At 46.5% G+C, this 18,124-nt stretch overlaps 1 protein-coding gene across 1 annotated transcript; it reads left to right on the top strand.

Moving 5' to 3' along the window:
• The first annotated feature begins 309 nt into the window (after positions 1-309).
• FAM174B (family with sequence similarity 174 member B) lies at positions 310-17,516 on the top strand. The gene is made up of 3 exons (XM_061595628.1): positions 310-1,146; positions 12,313-12,444; positions 16,500-17,516. The coding sequence occupies exons 1-3, from the start codon at positions 851-853 to the stop codon at positions 16,501-16,503; spliced, it is 432 nt and encodes a 143-aa protein (XP_061451612.1). The 5' UTR covers positions 310-850; the 3' UTR covers positions 16,504-17,516.
• The last annotated feature ends 608 nt before the right edge of the window (positions 17,517-18,124 follow it).

Below are 18,124 nucleotides of genomic sequence, written 5' to 3'. Positions count from 1 at the left end.
ACTACACCACACTGGTTCTCTCTCAGCATCCTTAACAAACTACATTCCCCACGATTCTTTGGGGGAAACGTTTAAACTGGCAAGACACTGCTTTAAATGTACAGTGCAGATGAAGGCCCCTTTATACTCAAGAGCAGGCCCCACGAAATTACCGGAGCTGAGTTAGCCATGCCCATGCCTTTCCATGGGTCTCCTCTCCTCTGACCATGCCTGCAACCCTACGACTTTGGGGGGAGGCCAGTTAAGAAGCGCAGGCCTCGGACTGTACAAAAGGCCCATAAAGGATCGGGCTACATTGCGCTCCCGTTACTTTATGGCACCCTTGAGCATAGCCGGGGCCGCTGCTGTTGCTCACCCTTGGGTGCTGCTACTTAATTGAAAAACAAACAAACAGACAAAGTGTTGGGGATTGGGCAGTGAAGTGCGACTCTCTCTGGAGAGACGACTCTCCCCTCCCCCCGCTCTGATTTGTCTTGCACTCCTTTTCTGATGCGCGGCAACGGCTCCCTCCGCAGTGATGACGCGGCGTTGAAAGCGGAAGGAGGAAAGCACTCTGCACTTGCGCAGGGGCGCCGTTCACCTCTGCTTGGCGCCGAGGCCTGTACTACGCCCCCCGGTTGGTTGCCTGCCTGCCGGCCTGCCGCTCCTTCCTTGCGACGGCGGCGGCTCGGGCTCCTCCTCTGCCCGCCTCTTCGCGCGCCCTGATCCGGCTCCGGGAGCAGAAGCAGGTGGCAGGGCGGGTGGAAGCCGTCTAGCCACGCCACGCCGGGAAAGTCGCCGCGGTGCAGGCCAGCAGCGGAGCCCGCCGGGTCTGAGCGCGCCTCCGTTCCCGCCTCCGTTCCCGGCCACGATGCGCTCCCTCCTGCTCCTGCTTCTCCTCCACCTGCTCCTGCCCGCCTTCGCCGCCGTGGCGCCGCCGCCTCCTCCGCCTCCTGCCCCCAACGCCATCCCCGCCGCCGGCTCCAACAGCAGCCGCCCGAGACTCTCGGCGCCCTCGGAGCCGCCGGCCCGGAACCACAGCGGCGGCGCCCAGCTGCACCCGGTGTCGGCTCTGCTGCGGGAGTTGCCTGCGCTCAAGGCCGCCGTCATCGGGGTTTGCGCGGCTAGCGTCGGCCTCATCGCCTGCCTGCTGCTCCGCTTCGTTAGGTGCGCGCTTGCCGGGGAGCGGGGAGGGAGGGAGGGAGGGAGGGCAGGCGGGTGGCCAGCTTTTCCAGCGGCCCTCTGCTCCTCTGTCTTGCCGGGGGGGAGGGCTGGAGAAGGGGGCGGCCAGACTCTGCCCTCCAGGTCTCCTTCAAAAGGTTTTCACCTGCGGACATAGGAGGCCAAGCCAGCCCCCCCCCCCACAGCTGGGTTAGTTGGCACCCTCGTGGGGTGGGGAGGTGGAGGGATTTCTCCCGTGTGTATGTGTGTGTATGGCGGAGGGGTAGAGTCTAAAAGTTAGAACAATTGGACTCTTTGTATAGTATTTTCAAAGCACTAGAAATGCGGCTTTTATCATATTAGACTCTTTTTTTAGATACGTAATGGGCATATCTCCTATTCTATTTGTATAACCTGCTTTTATTTCCATTGGTGTGACCCACCCAATGACCTTAGGGTAAAGGGGGGATTATAAATCTCAAAGATTAAGTAAGTAAAGTAGTTTGGTACAACAACTGTGTAAGGTAGGCCAGTATAAATTCTCCCTACTCTGTAGATGGACAGGGCTAAGAAATAAAGGCTTGCCTGCTTTGGTTGCTTAGCAATATTATTTCCTGTCTGAATAGCGCTTTTAAAAAAGTATTCATAAGTGCAATTCTGTGCATACTTACCCAGAAATAAACTCTGCTGCCCTTAGCGGAGCTTGCTGCCAAATACATGTGTTGTCGATCGCAGCATTAATATGCTTCTTATATATTGGGTCAGTAATCTCTACAACAGCTCTGTAGGGTAGGCCAGTATTTATTATCATCATGGTGCATGCAAAAGCTGAGGTTGAAAGAAGTTAGTTTCTTAAAACACTAGCCATCGTGAACATGACAAAGCACTCATGCTCAAAGTGCTTTGCTCTGACCCTTACTTATTTGCAGCCTTCCCCAACCTAGTGCCCTCCAGATATTGTTAAACTCCAACACCCATCAGTCGCAGCGGGCATGACCGATAGTTAGGGATGGTGGGAGTTGTAGTCCAACAACATCTGGGCGGCACCAGCTTGGGGAAGGCTGATTTGTTGCCCTGGACTCTTAAAACTGAAGTTGGCTTATAAAAACCTGAATTTTCAATAGGCTTATTCTTAACAGTTTTAAAAAGATAATAATACAAAATGGGCTTTCCTGCATACCAGCTCCATAGATCTTGTTGCAACACTGGTGGGCTGGCATTTGTTATTGCCATGTTGCAGGTGAGGGTTCTGAGGCTGGGAGAGGGTGGCTTGGGTATCCCCCGTTACCGTTCATATCAATCATGGAAACTGAAATTATAGATGGATGGGAGGTGGGGTTCCCCTTCCTTTTGTGAATTCTCTTTGCTCCCTGTCTCAACTGGACCCCTGTGTTGGGGGGTGGGGATGTTCTCCCTCTCACCCACTTGGCTGTATGTGTGTCTTTTTTAAGGCCCTATAGAAACTGCAGGTGCTCCACAACCGTAAAATAAGCATAGTTTCTTGAGGAGAGTCCGCCTGAAGGTGCCAGCTGCTCCTGACCTTTTCCGGTGGAGCGTCTACCAGGAGCGGCAGTGAAGAAAAGGCTGTTCCAGCGCCGAGTGAAGGACTGCTGTGACATCAGCAGCCAGGGCACCAATCCTCACCCTGGACCGTCTCCCTCTGTTTGCATGTTTGAAAATCTCAGGCTTGTAGCGGCAAGCGAGGCCGTAATGCAAGATCCAGGGATTCCCACTATTTGGCGTGCATTTAGCAGGTGCGCTCTGCGACCCTAAGTCTTTTTCGGGAGATCATATATAAGTGACCGCGTGAAGGGAGAGGAGAGTCGGCACGAGCTTGTTAGCTCTTCCCTCCACAAGGTAGAGGGCCGTTGTTTGCAGCGGTGAAACCTCCTGTCCTTGTGGAGGGTCCTTGTCTATTTTGGAACCCTGATTTTCCAGATGTCTGAAACTGCCAAGACGGGGTGATCAGAATGGCAGTCAGGAGGCAGAGGTAGTGTGTCTGATCCCCCTTGCATGTTCGTTTAAGTCAGGGCTAAGGAGCCCGGGACCTTCTGTGTACAAAGCAGGTTGGTGCTACCACTGAGCTGTGGACCCCTGTGGAAACCTACATCAGACTTGCCTGTCCTTGTGGATGTTTGTTTTCCAGGAAGCATCTGCCACCAACGGTATCCTGTTTGTGCACATGTCTGAAAAGCGACCAAGTGCCTTTCCTGAAAAAAGGATTTCACACACATGCACGCACACACACCAGACAGGAATCATTCTTGATGGAGAAAAACAGTAGCTGGAACTGAGTTTAGCCTTTGCAGGGGAAGGGGAAAATATTTCAGAGCCGTCAGTAGCAGTTTGGGGAGTTTTAGGTACCTGGAGCTGAAACGCCCAAACTTGGCAATGTTTAGTATGTTCCTGCTAACCTGTCTTTCTAGTCTGAGTCATTCTCCTGTCATGTTGTCAAGGACAGGCTGATACAGGTGTGCTGTTGTGGAAGGGAGATGAGGAAACGTTCTGGGGAAGCTGGCCTCTGAATGCTATACTTCTGGGTTTTTTCCATTGCTAAAGAGTTGCAGCTTGTGTGATGTTTGTGAGAAGAGACATGGCTCCGTCATAGAGCACCTGCTTTGGATGGCGAAGATCTCAGGTTCAGTCCTTGTCATTTCCAGGTAGAGCTGGAAAAGATCCTCTGTCTGAAATCCTGGAGAGCAGCTGCCAGCCAGTGTAGGCGGTGCTGATCTGGATGAAATGTAGGTCTGCAACAGCATAAGGCAGCTTCTTAAGGGGAAGGGCGGTAGCTCTGTGGCAGAAGGTCCCAAGTTCGGTCCTCGGCATCTCCAGGTATGGCTAGGAAAGACCTTGGTATGTAATCGGAACAGGCAATTTACTGCGTTAAATGGACTAGCGGTCTTGACTCTGGGTAAGGTAGCTTTGGAAGTGATGGGAGAATCTTACGGCTGACCATGTAAATGGGATTTGTTTTATGGCTTGGATGTCTTTTCATCTGCATTGTATCAGGCTTTTAAACATTGTACTCTCGTTTGGATTTTTAATTGTTACAAATTGCCATGAAAATTTCGTGGGAAGTGACTCGCGCGTTAAATGAATAAACAAACACCACCACAGAAAACTGGCTTCTAGGGCAGATCTAGCTTTGTATTGTCTACACTGGCTGGCAGTAGTTCTCTGGGGATTCAACTTTCCTAGTTCTACCTGGAGATACCTACGACCACTACCTTCTTCATGCAAACCAGGCGCTCCACTACTGAGCAATGCCCCAAAGATATTGGTCTGTTAACTTGGCTCCTGTAAGGGGAAATTTGCAAGCAGCCTGATCACCTGTGGCAGGTAAGAATTTCCTCCAGGCCATCAGGCAATGAAGCTTCATACACATGTACGCACGTACATATATGAACTATTGGGGCTAGTGACCTAGTAGAAACTGCTAAAGACTAGGGCAGTGATTCCAAAACTGTTTTTTCCCATGCAAAATGCAAATGGACTGCCTTCAAGTCGATTCCGACTTATGGTGACCCTATGAATAGGGTTTTCATGGTAAGTGGTATTCAGAGGGGGTTTACCATTGCCTTCCTCTGAGGCTGAGAGGCAGTGACTGGCCCAAGGTCACCCAGTGAGCATCATGGCTGTGTGGGGATTCGAACCCTGGTCTCCCAGGTCATAGTCCAACACATGAGCCACTTGAAAATTACGGAAGTCTTGGTAGACTGCTTATGGGATTCCTCCCGCCCCCGGCTGTTGTTGTAACTGCAACACTCTGTGCTAGATGCTATATAAATTTTAACTCTTTATTGCTTATATGGTATTTTATTGAATTACAGTTTGAATTCTATGGAAGTGTTCTTCACAGGCATGCTGCAGATACCATGTAAATAAAACTCACGTGCCACTGGTGGTCCACAGACCACAGCTTAGGAAATCCTGGGCTGGTGCTTATTTTGTGAACTGGTTTGCAAGGCTATTTTAGGATGATACAGTCTGAGACAGACTTAGAGCAGTTGAATGGTCATTCTCTCACCAGGAGACCCTGGAAGCAATTGTTTCGTGAGGAGGCTCCTGAAAGTGAGGGTGATGCCACTTGAGGAGGTCAGTTGGGCAGTCTTGGGAATTATGGGATTGTGGCACATCGAGCCTGTGATTGTGCGAATTGAGCTAAACTCTGTGTGTGCATGTGTAGTAGAGCTATTCAGACATGCCGCACGTGTGTCAAGGAAACATGCAAGCATGGATGAGATAGAACAATGTGTGGGGCAGAGCTCCGTGTGCTCATCCTTACCTGCATGTAGCCTTTACACATGGGCAACATGCTTGAATAGGATGTGTGTGTAATTACGTGCGTAATTATATATTTTCTCTATAACAAGAAAGCTGAAGTCAAGCAGCATGGGTTTGTGGGGTTTCAGAATTGATGGCTGTTAGTCTGAAGGAATTATCAGCAAGCCTAAATCTCCTGTTGCTGTTTTCGAGAAAGCACCTACTTCTGGGTCTCCATGGTGTCCAAAGTTTTAGGGGAGGCCATTCTTAACGGGGATGAAGAATCCACAGGCTGTGGCTTCTGGCAACATATGACAGGTGGTTGCTGTAAATGTTTCATTCACCTGCTTGTGAAGAACTCCTCCTTTGCAGGCAGGGGGTTGCTAGGCGCTTGAAAGATTTAGGGCAGGGACCCGTAGATGCAAATTTGCATCAAATGTGTATGTGCTCATTTATATATGGTAAACTGTCTTGGGTGCCTTTGCAGAAAAACAATATATAGAAATGCAACAAACAAATCTTCCTCAAATACAATAACACTTCATATGCATATGTAGGGCTTTCCCTACGTGTTCAAATGTGTGTTTTTAAATTGTTTTTACATTTTTTAAATTGTGTTTTTAAATTGTTTTTTGTGTTTCAAACTTTGTATATTTGTTTTGAATGTTTTTAATTGCTGTAAACTGCCCAGAGAGCCTCGGCTATGGGGCGATATATAAATGTAAAATATATATATAGGAATGCAGTTTTGGAAACCACCGCCTAATATTACACAGTTACACCAGTGTGAGCTGGAGAGGGGATGGGGGACAATTATTTTTAATACAGTGTCGGACAGCCATCCCCAACCTGGTGCCCTTCAGATATTTTGGACCCATTTTCCATCAGCCCTTGTCAATACAGCTGTGTTGACTGGAACTGATGGAACATGTAGTCCAAAAAAACCTCAACCCCATTGTTGAAAGAAATACAATTACAGACTTTAAACCTACAGATATATAAAGATCGCACCCCGAAAATAACAAATTCCAATTTTTCTGTGCCTCGGTAAGTCCATAGCCTCTGCTCGTACACAGAGTGCTGCATATGAAAAGTGGTTCTGGAATTCCCAGAGCATAGCATCAACATCAGACTCACTTGTAATCAAGGGCTGGTCTAATACAAACGTTATAATGTATGCCGCATGTTCTCGAAACCCATGAAGAGGGAAAAAAAACAAAATAAAATCTAGTAGTAGATCGAGAAATGAAGCGTTAACTGGTGAGCAGAAAGCTCATATAGGGTCTTCCCCCTCCCTTCACCCAGTGCTTCAGCTTCATGGATTTACTGAATCTGTAGTTGTAAGTATCGGGGACCATATTGATTCCTCCTTGCATCTCACTCTCTCAAAGAGTGGCGATACTGCAGGCACCAAGTGGGAGGAGGCACCTCTTGGGACCTTTTACTGAGCAGGGTCAGGAGAGGAGCCTGTGATCCTTAAGGCTGCTTGATTAAAAATAGATGAAAGGTTCAAGAGCAGCTTAAAGAGCTCGCCAGCTGAAGAGGCGTGATAACATTCATTGCATGGTGGGGACAGCTGCTGTTCATGTGACCGAGTGCTTGGTCAGAACCGTCGCTGGTGAATGGAGCCGCCAAGGGTGGGCATACGCTCTGTCTCACTCTCTCCCACCTCCCTCTTAGCTGCCTTCTTGCTGAGTGTTAAGAGGAAGCACTTGGGTTGAAAAATGCTTGCAGGGAAGCAGCCAAGGTCGTTCAGAGAAGCGCCTGCACAGATGGCTGTTAATAATCTCTTTGCCAAGCATCTGCACCAGAGAAGCCCCTTCTGCATCCGTGCTCACCGGGGGAGCTTCTGTTTCCAGCACTGTGATTATTAATATGACTTAAGGACACAAGAAGAGCCTGCTGGACCAGGCCGGTGGTCCATTTGGTCCACCAACCTGTTCTCCCAGTGGCCAGCCAGATGCCCCAACAGGAAGCCTGCAAACAGGACCTGTGCGCAAGAGCACTCTCCCCTCCTGCGGCTTCCGGCAACTGGGTTTGGGAAGCATACTGCCTCTGACTATGGAGCAGAGCAGAGCCATCCTGGCTAGTTGCCATTGAGGGACTTATCCTCCATGAGTTTGTCTAATCCTCTTTTAGTTGGTGGCCATCACTGCCCCTTGTGGGAGCGAATTCCATAGTTTAACTTCTAGGAGGAAGGGCGGGAAATAAATTTAATAAGTAAATAAATAAGTGCTGTGTGAAGAAGTACTTTCTTTTGTCTGTCCTGAATCTTTCAACAAGTTGCAATTATTATTTTGACATGCGATTTTTGTTACTGTTACTAACTACATAACACCATCAGTGGGCTTTTGTTGTTATGTGCCTTCAAGTCAATTATGAGTTATGGCGACCCTATGAATCAGCGACCTCCAAGAGCATCTGTTGTGAACCACCCTGTTCAGATCTTGTAAGTTCAGGTCTGTGGCTTCCTTTATGGAATCAATCCATCTCTTGTTTGGCCTTCCTCTTTTTCTACTCCCTTCTGTTTTCCCCAGCATTGTTGTCTTTGGTGCAACAAAAGGACAAGTCTTTACCCCAGCTGATGATGATGATTATACTGTCAGCGTTTATGGTCCAGAAATATGACAAGTCCCTGCCCTAAACCATCTAAAATTCAGTGAAGGGGCAGTAGGAAGTGGAAGCTGGCCCATTTGAGCTAGTGGGGTGCTGTCCTACCAACATCCGTCTACTCCCAGCCAGCCCTCACATGCCTGCCTTCTTATTTACAACCAGTCCAGGGAGTAGTATTGCCTGTCAAAGAGGAATGGAAGGATCTGTCAATTTCAGTTATCTTGGTTTTTAAACCTTTCCAATCTTAGGTTTGGTTCTCCATATTTCTGCAGTGATTCACTTAAAAAAAAAAGCCCTCATGAAAATTCTCCAGCATTTTCATGAGAATTTTCCCTAAATACGCTTTTGTATGCAGGTTTGACTAATATACATGTTTTTGCAAGCAGTTTCTCCTATTGTAATGTGCTTTTGTATGTTATTTTTAGGAGTATATTCATTTTTGTGCACACTTCCACCCAACATGCCTTTTTGTCAACATTGTTCAGCTGGAGAGCCACATCGCAAAATATGGATAAGTGCAAATTTCAAAGGATGACTGTTTTTCGGAGCTCATGTTTCGGAAAGTGTGGATTTGATCAATTTGAGTTGGATCCAATTTCTCCCCCATCCCTCCTGTCAACTACATCTTCCTCCACTGTAGTCCCAGTGTTACTCCTCAGCAGGGAGGATCGTGGGGACAAAATTAGGATTTGTTGGCCCTGGTTCCACCTATTGTTTTGGGCTTCCTGACTTCGGCCAGTGGGGACCAGCCACCACTGGAAGTGAAGGTATGAATGAACAGGAAAACAATATGTAATTGTTTCCAGTGCATGCTATTAGGCTTAGTAGGTAGGTTGTCCACGTCCCCTACTTGACAGAGGACAGCCTTCTATTTCACTGCACTCTAAGCTCTTGCGATAAAGAGGTTTGTAATAACGCAAAAACCAAGCCTGTTTTCTTAAACTGCCTTGGAGATGGAATGGCATGAAAGCAGGTTTTTGTTTTGTTTTTTTAAATCGATTTAAAAAAATTAAAATCCTATTTTCTTGATTTAAATCTGATTTGTTTTAATTGAAATCAGATTTCAAAATTTTCTTAAAACAATTAGTAAAAAAAGAGCCTAGGTGAAAGATATCATCATGAATGCTGATTATACAACTTCTAGTTATATTCTGTGAACATATTAACAGCCGTTCAAGGAGATGGGAGATAACGCGATGCAGGTGGTGTACATGAAGTACATGCCCCCCCCAGCTTTGCCTCTCTCTAAGTGCAAAAATAGAGAAGGTCAGTGAATAGAGAATTTGGAGAGATGGAGTAGATCTGAACAAAGAGGAGACCACTGAAGTGGTAATTCAGCTCTTAACAGCAGTAGCCTCTTCTGCAGGTGTAGAGAATTTTTTCTTCCATTGGACTAATTCATTCTAAATTGAGAAGTAGGTTGGGAACCGAAAAAGCAGGAAAGCTTATATTACTTTTCCAGACAATGAACAAGGAAGACGAAGGTAAAGAAGAAGACTGAGTTAACTGTACCATCCAATATTTTTAAGTTTCTCATGTTGACTTGGTTGAAATTGCCAAAATTTTAATTTTTAAAGAAATTTACCTTTATCTAAAAAGTGAAATAGTTAACCATTGAAAAATCCATGTGCGTGTTTTGTTAATGTTGTTTGTTGAAGAAGAAAACTAACCTGAAGAATAAACAAACTTATTAGTAGGTGGTGGTGATTCTGGCGGTGGTGATTCTGGCGGTGGTGATTCTGGCGCATCATGACAAAAATATCATGATTAATTGAACAGTTGGAGCAGTTTCATTCCTGAATGACTTAACGAGTTCATTCTGCTTTAGTACTAAAATGACCAAATTATCATCCCATTTTTGATGAAGATTAATCTGGAAACAATTCAGAATAATTGCTTAGTGTGTGCCTACCTTCTAATGAAACCTACATAATGTATTAAGGTTATATTAAACAATAATGTGCTTCTACTAAAAATGATGATTAAATAGAATCTTCCTCACTCATGATTTAAACTGTGATTTAAATCATTGAGCCTTCAGATAAGTAATTTAAATCATGATTTAAGCCAATTTGATTTAAATCAAATCAACCCTACATGGAAGAGACATTCTGATCAGTGTTAGTGATGGAGCGACCAAACCAAACCTATTTGTTCTGGACTAGTTAATCAGGAATAAATAGTGGTGATCTTGTGGACACTGCCTAAATGGGCTTGAAAAGCTACATTGGTTTTTAATAGCTCATTATGTTTTTGGTTCATGGTAGTAATTTCAAAGAAGCTCTTTAAAATGGCATCTGAACAGATTAAGCAGGCAGATTGTATGGGCCGTTTAATTGCTGGCAATTACAGGCCTTAAGTGATGTCACATAATGACCCCCAAACAGGTATGTGCCTAGGGTGGGGTGCAGAGTACGGTGGGGGGCCTGTTAGGGAACACGGGACACTCATTTTTTTTACAGCATTTAGGTCTTTATAGCCCAGAGAAAAGCCTATTCAAGTGTAAATTTTCTGCCCCAAATAATCCACGTCTTAATACTGAATTGCAATGCTTGGATCAAATCAGCAAAGATGTAAAACTGTCTTGCCAAGTGGAAGTGTTGTGGGATCAGTCTTGCATACAAAAAATTAGGGGGGTAATAGGTATTGCACCACGTAAATTGGTAGTGTCAGATACGAAGTTGTAAGAACTTCAAAGAACCACTGGACTGTTGCCTTCTGGAGATGCCAGGCGCAATTTATTGTAGATTTGGCAGTTTATTGTGGACTTGGTGCTGTCCAAAGCATGCAAGCTGTGCACAACTCCATTCTCCATTCTCCCATCTCCTTTCCTCTCCTTTTAATCTGGATTTACCATTTCCATGTTGTTTTACGTAATGAATTTTCTGTGGGATTAGTAAATCTGGATTAAATGGGCAAAAAAAGGTGAGATTTGTTGTGGGGACTTAGCAGCTCTGAATCACGGGTGTGTGCGGACAGAATGGAGTTGTGAATCCCTTTTGCGTGTGCTGAGCATGTCAGAGGGCTCTTGTCTCTCACCCACAGCCTTGCCAACCTGCTTCTTGCCACTGCTGATTATTAAAGTTCTGTGTAATTTTGTTAAATGAGGCAGCTGGGAGGGACTTTTGAGACCTTTTGTGCCCTGGGATTACCAGTCTGCATTTTGAACATGGAATGATTGGCATTGAAACGTACTGCAGTTGGCACAGGACTGAGGTGGTGCCGTGATGGAAGAGGAGGCAGGCAGCAGGGATGGTTAGCCCACCTGCTGTCAGTGGCAGCCTTGGCCCTCCTCGTGCCCTCCAGATGTTTTGGATGACACCTCCCATCTATGATTGCTGGAGCTGCTGGGGCTTATAAGGCACCAGGTTGGCAATCTAGAGGAAGAGATAGCAAAGCCGTTGCCACTGGCCTCGGTTGTATCCTATATCTCATGTACTATCTTTCTTAAGTTTTTCTTTTGAAAGAGAAAGCCAGAAGAAAATAAACATTGATTCACTCCCCCCCAATATATAAGAAACACACAGAAAGAGCCCCGTTTACTTTCATTCATTCTCTCCCTGTCATCTTTTTCGCATCCCACCATATTTACAGTCAGAATTCAATCTTGTTAGGAGTTTGTCAGTCTCAGTTAACATGAATGTACCTGTCATGTATATAACAAGAAGGCGTTAATGTCTTGGAATCTACCTCTGGCCTTAGGAATATGCCACCAGTCAGAGTTTGCGGGAAGGATTGCAAGACATCTAGGGACAAGTTCCAGTTTGAATTTGGACAAAAACACGCAGGCTGGGATGAAAGAGCTTGGAGGCTACACGTTGTTGCTTGGAGGGATTTAAAGCCAGGCTAGTAGTTGTGCTGCTTATTGTAGGAGGAGCCGGTTTGTTTCCACTAGGCTCTGTTTATATTCTCGTAAATCACACCTATTACAAAATGTGATCTAGTGAGTAGAGTGTGTGGTCTAGTAGATAGAGAATTTGACTTGATACAGTCAGATCTGGGTTCAAATCCCCACTTAGGGTAGAGCTACAAGTTTGTGACCCCCCCCACCTCCATGAGCATTCTCTTTTATTACCTGGAGCAGCTGTGGGTGGCTTCATATTAGCTGAAGGACTGGACTGGTGACAGGCAAGGGGCTGTTTTGTAATGGTCTTCCCTGCCATACAGATGGGTTTAAATCTAATAAATAATAATTATGAATGAATGAATGAATTTTCAGTGTTTGGCTCCAGCAATATCTGTGTACGTGCTTATATGTGTGTATACCTTACAGCATTGTTTTCCTTTCTGTTGTAGGTCTGGCAGAAAGATTAAAAAAACCCGCAAGTATGACATCATTACAACTCCGGCAGAACGGGTGGAAATGGCTCCCTTAAACGAAGATGAGGAAGAAGACGAGGATTCCACAGTGTTCGATATAAAATATAGGTAATGAGAGGGAGAGGATGATGTAAACATCTGGGTGAGTGGGTGGAATGCAAGATGCTTTTTGGAAGGATAGCGCTGTTGATGTGAAAACTGTAGGGATTTATGTTACTCCATTTGAAAAAATAAACGAATTGGACAGAAACAAGTTAACTGTTTGATTTTTTAAAAGGAGAACAACCATTATTAGCATAGCCGTCTCCAACCTGGAGCCCTCCAAATGTTTTGGACTACAGCTGCCATCATGCCCAGCATCAGACAGCCATACTGCCTGGGACTGATGGGAGTTGTTCACCAGAACATCTGGAGGCTACCAGCTCAGGGAGGGCTGCCTTAATTAAATTAGCCTATGCTAGGTGTTCAGTCTGCACATCTTTTCCTACACCCTGCCTTTAAGATTTGTGACAGAGTGCAGACTGTGGGGTGTTTTGACATCATGCCCTACCTCCTTTTTCTCTTTGACCCCCCCTCCCCTCTTTGTTTTGTTGTTTGAACATCCAGACCAAAGAAGCGTTCTGGAGAACTTGCAAGTTTGCTCACGACTTTGTGAGATTTTGGTTGGCCCTAATAAAGGGTGGTGCTGGTGTAGAAATGTGTGTATATTCCCTGCCTCTTTCCCTCCCCTTGCAAACAAGGCTTGGACAATATTTTGTGGATTCATTTCAACTTTCTCTTGCAATAAAGAGCAAAATAATATTGCCCACTTCTGTGCGTGTTTGAAGCTCTCGGGAAGCTGGCCTAAGTCTAGCGCTGGTCAAGCAGTGAGCATCCAGGACCTTGGCCAGCTCCAAGGGATCCTGCTAAAGCACCGACTAGAGAGGTTGTCTCTGCAGGGACCTTGAGCCCACTGAAGGCTTATGTAAGGGCTTATCCACATGGGAGCAAAACATCATATTAAAGACGCTGCTTTTGCCTCCGTTTTCTGTTTGCACAGTCCACATAGGGGGCTCAAAGCCAGCTGCTTTTCATTCACACTGAAGGGAAAGGATTAATCACACAGCTTCCTAATGACCATGCCCTCTTAAGGTCAACATTTCACTTCCTCTGGTTACCTTGGCAACTGAACATGCTCAGTTTGTTCCAGAGTTTCATAAAGTGCAATTATTTGTATTTTCACAAATCCAGCTGGAATGCAAATAGTTGCTTGAACAGTGGTATGCTTTTGTGCACACATTAGGGGAGAAAGAAAAATAAAGCACAGTTTGCAGCAGGCTTGCAGAACGGGAGCCAGCAGCCAAACAGGAAATGAAATGAAAGAAGGGAGGAGGAGGGAGTGGGCATGGAGTGGGGAAGATTGACACACCCACCTAAAGCACCAGAGCAAAGCGTCTACAAGCATTCAGAGACACGAACTGAAGTTGTTTTTAACCTTCCCTTTTCAGATTAAAAGAGCATCGATATACTATGGATTTAAAGGGCGGTCTAGCTGCTAATTGCTTGCAATGTAATGTGATCCATGCACATTAAAAGGGGCTGTGAGTAGCACCAGACCTGCCCTAAAGCTCTGGGTGAACCAGCTTTAAGTCCTGTGGGTGAAGCAGGCAGTATTGGGTCCAAGTAGAGAGCAGGCATGGACAGGACCTTGGACAGCTCAAAGTAAGCCCCAATGGCTGCAGCATTCTCCTTTTGAGGCAGCTACCAGAGATGTGGTCTCTGCAGGGAGCTAGAGCCTATTGAGGTATGATAGGCTCTGCCTCCCTGGAGGAGCTGGCTGGGAGGTTAGAGGGTCCTCAGCTTGTTTTGTAGCCTCCTCCTGCGAGGCTAAGGAGACAGAGGTACTGCAGGGGACTCACCTTTTGAAGCAAAGGATCATGGCAATGTCGTGTCCTTTGGCCAGAAAGGCTCTGAGTGAGGTACTTGGAGGCTATCTTCCTTGCCACCCCATAGCAAGCAGTCTGAACCTCATCGTCATCTGAGTCCTCGGCTGCGCATTGTAAAGTCCCTGAATCGTGGGTGGTGAGGAATGATTTGCATCCTCATGAGCTTCTGCTGGGTCTCTCTCTACAGACCCTTATTCTCACAAGATGATAGAATAGAATAAAAGGAGATTGTTGACTTGATCAAAATTTTGGATGCTTTTTCATCCTGGCTGGATCTGGAGAGTGCCTTTGTTCCCACTGCGCGTTGATCAGTATCCCTCCATAGATGATTTCTTTTGCTCTTTTACATACAGACACAGAGCACTGCATTGTTCCAGGAGTCTCTTCCTTGGAGGGCTGCTTTTAATGAGTTTCTTGCAAATGGGAGTCGGAGGCCTTTTCCGTATAGCGCTAGGTAGATTGCACGTGGGGCGGGGAGGAGAAGCTGCTCCTTCTCTGGCTGATGGATGGAGCCCAGCTGGTGTCCCACTTGCAGTGATGGCCTTCCAGGGAGGCAGAGAGTGTGGCTTCCCAGTGGCCCTTGGTTCTACTTCCCAAAATTATTATTTATTATTATTTATTATTTAATATAATTTATATACCGCCCTAAGCCCGAAGGCTCTCTGGGCGGTGTACATAAAATAAAAACAAGTACAATATATAAATACAATAAGTACAATGAATCAAAAACAAAAAACAGACAAACAATACAAGAACCAAACAACGTCAAAAATACAAAATAATGCTAAAATACTGTAAAATACACTTTAAAATGCCTGGGAGTATAAAAAGGTTTTCACCTGGCGCCGAAAAGATAGCAGCGTCGGCGCCAGGCGCACCTCATCAGGAAGACCATTCCATAGTTCGGGAGCCACAACTGAAAAGGCCCTATTTCTAGTCACCACCCTCCGAGCTTCTCGATGAGATGGAACTCGGAGGAGGGCCTTAGATGTTGAGCACAGTGTACGGGTAGTTTCATATTGGGAGAGGCGCTCCACCAGGTATTGCGGTCCCATGCCGTGTAAGGCTTTATAGGTCAAAACCAGCACTTTGAATTTAGCCCGGAAACAAATAGGAAGCCAGTGCAGATGGGCCAGAACAGGTGTTATATGAGCGGACCTTCTGGTCCGCGTCAACAATCTGGCCGCTGCATTCTGGACTAACTGTAGTTTCCGAACTATCTTCAAGGGCAGCCCAACGTAGAGCGCATTGCAGTAGTCCAATCTAGAAGTTACCAGAGCATGAACGACTGAGGCGAGGTCGTCACTGTCCAGATAGGAACGTAGCTGGGCTACCAATCGAAGATGGTAAAAAGCATTCCGTGCCACTGAGGCTACCTGAGCCTCAAGAGACAGGGAAGAGTCGAGGAGAACTCCCAAGCTACGAACCTGTTCTTTCAAGGGGAGTGTAACCCCATCCAGAACAGGGTGAACATCCGCCATCTGGGCAGAGAAGGCACTCACTAACAGCGTCTCGGTCTTGTCTGGATTAAGCTTCAGTCTGTTAGCTCCCATCCAATCCATTATCGCGGCCAGGCAACGGTTTAGTATGTTAACAGCCTCACCTGAGGAAGATGAAAAGGAGAAATAGAGTTGCGTGTCATCAGCGTACTGGTGACAACGCACTCCAAAACTCCTGATGACCGTACCCAGCGGCTTCATATAGATGTTGAAAAGCATGGGGGACAGTACCGATCCCTGTGGGACTCCACAATGGAGAGTCCAGGGTGTTGAGCAGTGTTCCCCAAGCACTACCTTCTGTTGACGACCCACCAAGTAGGAGCGGAGCCACTGCCAAGCAATACCCCCAACTCCCAACTCCGTGAGCCTTCCCAGAAGGATACCATGGTCGATGGTATCAAAAGCAGCTGAGAGATCAAGGAGAATCAACAGGGTCACACTCCCTCTGTCCCTCTCCCGACAAAGGTCATCATACAGGGCCCAGAACCAACGGTTGTATCCAATGCTGGTCCTACTCAGAATGGACCGTTGCAATTAATGAATCCTAGGGTGGTCGTGGGTCTACTTTGAGTGGGATTTGCATTGGATACAAGCCAAAGACTTGGTTGGTGCATGCCCATCTTGTGAGGATGGGCTTGGGTTTGTAGGCCTTCGTCTTGTTATCTTTCATGATACGTGCTTCTCTGATGATGATCTTTCATTTTTCTCTCTCTTCTCATCCTTGCCTTAATTCTTTGAGGTGAGGCTGTTGCACAGAGCCCTTCAGGACTGAAGTCTGCGGTCGAGAACCTTGCAAGAACGTCAGCAGCAGAGGGGAGATGGAGGACAGAACCTGAGCGTCAAAGAAGCTCAAACATTTCCACTGTTCCAAATATATATGTATAATTCATGATGGATTTTGACAGCAGACAGCCGCACGTCATCAGTGTTGCCACTATGTTCCTGGGTACAAGATCAGAAGCACTGGAGGTGGTTTTCTTTCTGGACTCTGCTTTTCAACTGGAGGACACCCCTTTTTTCTCCCGTTAGCGGTTTGGGTACCTGTGACAAATTGCAGAACTAGATTTGTAGGCCACCCCAGAGCCCTAGTTACAGGAGCACATTGTTCCAATGCTCCAAGGCAGCTGATGGGCTCTCTGCCCCCAAATGCTAACCTAGACAGATGGATGTTCTCTGCTGCACCTAAAACCTCTGGAATGGTGTGGTTCTGGGCTGGCAAAAAAACCTTGGCTCATTGTGTGAAAGCTCAGGACTTGTGTAAACCGTGCTGAAATGGATGATCCCGTGTCTTGGTGTGTGTGCGTGTGTGTATTTTGTGGGTGAGACATAGGCAACTGTGATGACTTGCTACTACTGATGATAACAGTTGCACTAATCACCTGCTCTGCAATAAGATTCTCTGTTTTTTCTAGGGAGATGTATCTCTCCAAAACCCTTTCTTTTGAGTTGCGGGGGGGGGAGGGGAGAACGCAGCCAGTTTTCCTTGCACCAACGTCTCTATTCCAGAGGAAGTCCGATCTGACAGTAGGGGTGCCTAACCTGCAGCCCTCCAGATGATGCTCTGGCCATTGGCCATGCTGGCTGGGGCTGATGGGAGTCAGAGTCCAGCAACATCTGGAGGGCTGCAGGTTCGCCACCCTTGTCTTACAGTAAGAGCTGTTTTGTGTTTGTTTCTGCCTCTGCCTGCCGTTGCCTGTCTTTATTCTCTTGTATTATATTTCAAGACAATCTGCAGTGATGCTATTAAAGAGCAATTAAGAGAATTCTGCTTTCCTGTTGTTGTGTTCTCAGTCAAACAATCGTGTTACCAACCAAAATCATTTATGAAGGGCCCCCAGCCCAGCCCAAGAACCCTTTGGTTGATCTGGTTCCTTTTTCTTTCGTTTTTACCCCAGCTCTGGGTGTAGCTTTGGCAGTATGTATACAGGCATACCCCACTTTAACGTTCGCAATGGGACCGGAGAGTATACTTTAAGCGAAAATAACCTTTAAGTGAACCAATTGTCTTCACTTGTACTGCACGCAATCACCACTAGATGGCAGCGGCGTCATGACAATAAAGTGTACGTTATTGCGAGGCGCACAAACGTTAAGCGGGGTATGGGGACGAATGGAGCATGTACATTATAGCGAGGCAACGTTAAGCGGGGCAATGTTAAGCGGGGTATGCCTGTATAAGCTGTAATGGACTGCCTTCAAGTCGATCCCAACTTACGGCGACCCTACGAATAGGGTGTTCATGGTAAGCAGCATTCAGAGGGGGTTTACTATTGCTTCCCTCCGAGGCTGAGAGGCAGTGACTGGCCCAAGGTCACCCAGGGAGCTTCATGGCTGTGTGGAGATTCGAACCCGGGTCTCCCAGGT

Source organism: Rhineura floridana, chromosome 14 (genome assembly GCF_030035675.1).
Source record: "Rhineura floridana isolate rRhiFlo1 chromosome 14, rRhiFlo1.hap2, whole genome shotgun sequence".
NCBI classification, from domain to species: Eukaryota; Metazoa; Chordata; class Lepidosauria; order Squamata; family Rhineuridae; genus Rhineura; species Rhineura floridana.
This window is presented reverse-complemented; position numbering and strand designations above follow the sequence as displayed.